The sequence below is a fragment of the Lactuca saligna genome, chromosome 1 (genome assembly GCF_052625555.1).
Source record: "Lactuca saligna cultivar CGN05327 chromosome 1, ASM5262555v1, whole genome shotgun sequence".
Lineage (NCBI taxonomy): Eukaryota > Viridiplantae > Streptophyta > Magnoliopsida > Asterales > Asteraceae > Lactuca > Lactuca saligna.
Genome location: NC_136417.1, coordinates 186,253,706 through 186,259,545, shown reverse-complemented (window position 1 = coordinate 186,259,545; position 5,840 = coordinate 186,253,706). Strand labels below are relative to the sequence as shown.

Genomic DNA, 5,840 nt, shown 5'->3' with positions numbered 1-5,840 from the left:
ATATATATAGCTAGGTTATAATGTGGATGAACAACTATTGTACGGACGTGTGAACAATGCTATTCGATGAGAATTACTAAGAGAATATGTTATTTAGTAATGTAAATGCGTTCAACCTCACACAACTATTGTCATTTTCATGCATTCTCACTAATTCTTATCATTTTTGTTCTCACGCATCATTTTTCACTCATTTTCATTTTTACAGAATACGAATTAATAAACATTCTGACAAAATGAGAATAATAATAAAAAAGTATATAATAACCTCATAGACATTTTAACTAGTGAAACTATGTGATAATGACAATAGTTATGTAAGATTGAATGTATTCACATTATCAAACAACATCTTTTCTTTTTCATTCTCGCATAATAGCACTGTCCACACATCCGCACAATAGATGTCAATCCACATTTGAACTTAGTTCTCTCTCTCTCTCTCTCTCTCTCTCTGTGTGTGTGTGTGTGTGTGTGTGTGTGTGTGTATATATATATATATATATATAGTATGTTGATAATTTATTATATTTGAAAGCTTACATGGTGATGAATCTAACAAATGCAACGATACATCTCTCAAGAGATGTTGAATTCTTTGAGGATATATTCCCTTTGCATTCCATCATCCAACATTCATTTGATTCTTCACCAACTTCATTTTACCCACAAATTCCAAAGATACCCCTATTCAATTCTCTACTCCAACAGCACATATCACAAGTCCCATTGATAACCAAACTGAGGTCAACAATGTACCTTTAAGACGGGCGTCTCGTACCATTCAACAACCTTCTCATTTAAGAGATTATGTATGTAATAATACATTTTCAGAATCTTATTCTCATTCTTGCCATCATGCTATCACCAATTATTGTATTCATGATTCTTATGATCAAAACATGGCTACTGTTCCTACCAGCTATGCATTCAATGACATCCTGAGTGGGAACAAACTATGGCTAATGATTTAAAAGCCTTGGAAGAAAATCAAACACGGGATGTGGTAAAATCACCCAAAGTCAATAAACCAATATCATGTAGGTGGGTATATAAAGCTAAATATAAATATGATGGAACTCTTGAAAGGCACTAAACACGTTTGGTGGCAAAGGGCTTTACACAAAAAGAAAGGATAGACTTTCACGAAACTTTTTCTCCTGTTGTGAAATTCAATACAATCCGTTGCATTGTTGATCTTGCAGTTAAAAGGAATTGGCTAAGACATCAAATTGATGTTAATAATGCGTTCTTACATGGGGATTTGCACAAAGAAGTATACATGAAACCTCCTCCTAGATTTGAAATTTCATCACAATCATTAGTATGCAAACTCAAGAAGTTTTTATACGGTTTAAAACAAGCTTCAAGGCAATGGTACTCAAAGCTCTCTACTGCATTAAGGTCTAAAGGATATTCTCTTTCTCAAAATGATCATTTTGTATTTCTCAAGAGGACTAATGCATCCTTGAGTATTGTTGTTGTTTACATGGATGACATATTGGTTACAGGAAATGATTTATCAATAGGTTAAAAGCTTTTCTTCATAACCCGTTTCAAATCAAAGACTTGGGATTTCTTAATTTCTTTCTTGGATTAGAATTTCACTGTAGATAAGATGATTATACATCAACAAAAATTCATGAATGAACTATCGAGTCTTTATTCAACAGACTCCAAAAGGTCTATAAAAACACCATTACCTTCAAACTCTCGGTTGATGCACCTTAGGTAAAATCCTTTAAATGATCCAGCATCTTACAGACAACTGATTGGCAAATTAAATTTTTTATTACACACGTCCTGATTTGTCTTATGCTATTCAACATTTAAGTCAATTCAATCAGAATCCTTGTCAAGAGCATTATGAAGCTGCCATTCAATTCATGTATAACAATATCTCAGAAGTACTCCCACAAAATGATTATTTTTCAACAAAAACGAGTCCTTCCAGATTGAAGCCTTTTGTGACTCCGATTGGGCTGCTTGTCCACAGAAGCTGCCTGTAAGTGGCTTTTTTATACTCTTTGGAGGTACCCCAATCTCATGGCAATCAAAAAACGCAGACAACTGTCTCTTTGGTATCCATAGAAGCTGAATACTAGATTACTTGATGAGTTACAAGTTCTTAACATCACTCCAATACCAGATTGAAGCCGTTTTTGACTCTGATTTTCCTTAGTTTAGCCACATAATTCTATTCCTATTCCAATGCAGTGCAATATGCATACATATACCTAGTTTGATATAAATTACTAAATTAGAGTATCTACAATAGTAGACTTTGGATCATCCACAAAATGAGCTTATTAGAGAGCTTATTGGGTCAAATAAATTTGACAAAGTCAAAACAAAACTATCCTAAGAGCGTTCTTTTATCTCAAAAGTTTTTTTTTTTACTTTAGCTTGTAATTTTTTTCCCTCTCCAATTTCTTATATGATGTCGTTTTGGCAGATATTTTTTAACATTATATACCAGGAAAGGAAAAACAAAACATAGCTTCCCCCTCCCCATACCCCCAAGTTTAACGCAATAATTTAAAAAAAAAAAAAAAAGTAAATCTCTCTATGAAAATGAAAATGTAAGATTTTACAACTTGGCCTCGCTCCTTCTTTTTTTTTTTTTTTTTTTTGAACATTATGGATTCAGATTAGACAGTGTTTTGAAATTTAAACCAATTTTCTCTTAAGATATTGTGTACCATAAGCCGCAGTGGAAGTCACTGTTGTTGAAGCCACTAACCAACTGCGTCAAACCAAAACCAAAATAGATTTAGTGTAAATTACAGTTTTGGTCCTTGTATTTTTGTTATAGTCCATAAAAGGTGTTTACGTCAATTAGAAGAAAGGGAAAAAAAAAAAAAAAAAAAAAAAACAAGTTAAGATTCAGTAAAATAGGGACGAAAAGAGTATGCAATTTAGTGATTATAGAAAACCAAAAGTAGTTACCTACCTTAAGTATGTGATGTATAATTCAGTTTGAGGAGTTCCAAACTCTGGTTGCAAAAGAGCACCTGTAACTAAGGCTAGTTGGAAGCATGTATTAACCTATAAACCAAAAACAAATCTCATAAGCTACATATAACTTTTTTTTTTTTTTAACTTAAGGTAGAAATAAAGACTTAATACATAAAGTCAGGAAAATAATAGGCTTTTTCACATTAACATCATTTATCGAGACAACATTTAACGAAAAAGAGAAAAAAAAAATGGAATGGAATATTTACCTTACTGATCATTAAAGGCTCAACTTTCTGTGGTCGAATCCCATCAAGGTTAAAAAACTCTACCCAACTCCTTGACTATATACCAAAAATATACACATTACAATATATACAAAAAAAAAAGATTGCTAAATTCATTTGAAGAACAAAACATACCTCTGAACCCAAGTTGGTAGCTCTTATATACACTGCACCACCAACTAGAGCAACATCCCTCATCACTACAAGTGCCACCAGTCCTGCTGTAAAATTATTAAAATATTAAAATTGTATTTGAGTAAAATTACAAGTTTATGTTTATATGGAGAGTAAAAAGGAATCATACAGATACTTACAGTGCAAAAGACCCCTTTCTACCATGGCTAAGGCAACACAACCAATTAAAACCTGTGTGTTAATTATTAACAACTTTCCATGAGATTTTATGTATAATTTACCTCAACAAAATATATATATTAAAATCAATTGTTGTTTTAAATGAAAGAAAGAAAAGAAGTTACTTTGTCAGCAAGAGGATCAAGGTATGAACCAACCACGGAATTAATCCCCATTTTTCTGGCCACATATCCATCTAACTGCAACAACAAACAACTTTCACCACACATGCAAAGGATGAAAGGAATGGAATCACTAATTACATTCCATGTTATCATGTTTGGTTAGTCTGTAGGAATGGAATGAATTTTTAATATGTATATGTAAATAACTATACAATGAATACTTCTAGGCTTCTTGCTCTACTGTATATATCACTTGATTAAAACTAACAGTTTTTTTATCTATAAAAAAAAGTCCAAGTTGTCATTCCATTCCATCAGATAAAATAAAACAATCAATTACTTTTCCATTCCATTGCTTCCTTGATTCCATCATACGAAACACTAGCTTAAAATCTTACCCAGTCTGTTGCCCCAGAGACAACAAGCCCAAGAAATGCAGGAAGATACATATCATGCATGATCATCCTGCATTCAAATTGTCATTTTGTAAGTATGGCCCATGAATCTTATATAATAACCTTTTATACCCTTCAAGGAGTACATATACACATGATACTCTTAGATTACCTAGTTGGAAAAATAAAATCAAAAGGAGAAGATTACATGTCTAAATGGTGATCTAGACTATTGTGGGGTAAACCCTAAAGGCTAACAGGCAACAAGATACCCATTGTTTACTGTTTAGTTTACAGTTTGCCAAAAGGAAAAATGCAATGATTCATGATCCATTGTTGGTAATCTTCAACACTTGAGTGAACCTCAAAAATAACAACTTAAAAGGAAATAAGAAAAAATGTGTTGCTATTCTATCTACATAATTTTCAATTTTTGCATATTCTTCATATCACTGTGATTGGTTTGTGTATAAAGGTCAATTACATAGTGCAAAATACATATCTAAAGTTCTAATCACACATCTAGTGTAAGAAACAACTAAACCAACCATAATTAAAAGCATCTCCTTACATGTTTATGTATTTAGGGAGTAATAATCTGTCCATTCCATCATTAGCATCCACTTCACAAACAGAAAATCAGTTTAACGTATAAATAATCCCATCTAAAGTTCAACTTGAACAATAATCTTCCTATTTCAAGGGGAGAAAGCTATCAATTTTCAGAAGTAGGCATCGATTTAAACATACTGTCAAAGAGAGAGCAGTCATGAAAGGGAAAATGTGCAGCAAGTACTACATTAAATCTCCATTTCCATGTTTAAGAGTAAAATAGATGCAAAAACAGAGAATTAGGAAAGGATATGAAGTCTATACCATCCAAGCACCGGACCAGATACCAATCTACTCATAGAAATGAAATTAGGCCAATTAACGAAACTCTCGACTAATCCATCACGGACACTACTTCCAACGATCCTCGAGTCCTTCCCATCACCCAAATTATCGTCGTATTTAACCGATCTTAACCCTAATTTGATCGGAAACGTCCGTTCTCGAAGCAAGTCAATAGCCCGTACTTTAGGGATCGCAGCGACGTCAGATTGGAGGTATAGAGGTGTCGCGAATTGCAGAAGCTTCCATGGAGGATAGGAGAGGAAAAGCGGGCCATGGAATGGGTAGTCCCACTTAGAGATAGAGATTGAAGGAGAGATAATGTTTGATGAGCGAGAGAGTAAGATTGATGACCTTATGGATCGTAAGGACGTCGGATTTGGAGTGGAGATGAAGAAGGTTCTGGTGTTGGTCTTGGAGGTCTTCCGAGCAAGTTCCCTGAGTGATCTGAGAATGGCCATTAACGGTGGCGCATTGCAATATTTGATATAGAGAATAGAGAGGGATAGGTTTTTGCAGAGGTTTTATAGTTTGACTAACAAGATAGGTTTCTGCACACATGTACATGCCTTTCTCACGTGTCAGTATTATACGTGTCGAATGTACACGTGGCAATTTTACATTATCTGTTTTTTTGTCGAGACCATATTGTTGTACCTGCTGTTTTAAACTAATTCTTGAAACGATTCTAAAAGATACTACGATTTCTAGTGAGGTTGGTTTTAAAATGTTTCATTCTTATCATCGTTTTTTGTATTTTGAAAGAAAAAGAGTGAAAGAGAAAAGAGATGTTCAATTCATGCCAGTAAGCTATGCCTCAACAAATG

At 33.5% G+C, this 5,840-nt stretch overlaps 1 protein-coding gene across 3 annotated transcripts; it reads right to left on the bottom strand.

Annotated features, from left to right (window-relative positions):
- Positions 1-1,686: 1,686 nt before the first annotated feature.
- Positions 1,687-5,544, bottom strand: CLS (cardiolipin synthase). 3 transcript variants are annotated; one of them, XM_078994980.1, is made up of 9 exons: positions 4,996-5,544; positions 4,123-4,189; positions 3,725-3,799; positions 3,560-3,611; positions 3,381-3,466; positions 3,228-3,302; positions 2,954-3,048; positions 2,703-2,746; positions 1,687-2,003 (listed from the first exon to the last, which is right to left on the bottom strand). In XM_078994980.1, the coding sequence occupies exons 1-9, from the start codon at positions 5,472-5,474 to the stop codon at positions 1,885-1,887; spliced, it is 1,092 nt and encodes a 363-aa protein (XP_078851106.1). In that variant the 5' UTR covers positions 5,475-5,544; the 3' UTR covers positions 1,687-1,884. The 3 variants fall into 3 exon arrangements, with proteins under 3 accessions (XP_078851106.1, XP_078851109.1, XP_078851112.1); XM_078994983.1 differs by lacking the exon at positions 1,687-2,003 and adding an exon at positions 2,011-2,237 and having other exon boundaries at positions 4,996-5,543; XM_078994986.1 differs by lacking the exon at positions 1,687-2,003 and having other exon boundaries at positions 2,485-2,746; positions 4,996-5,542.
- Positions 5,545-5,840: the final 296 nt, after the last annotated feature.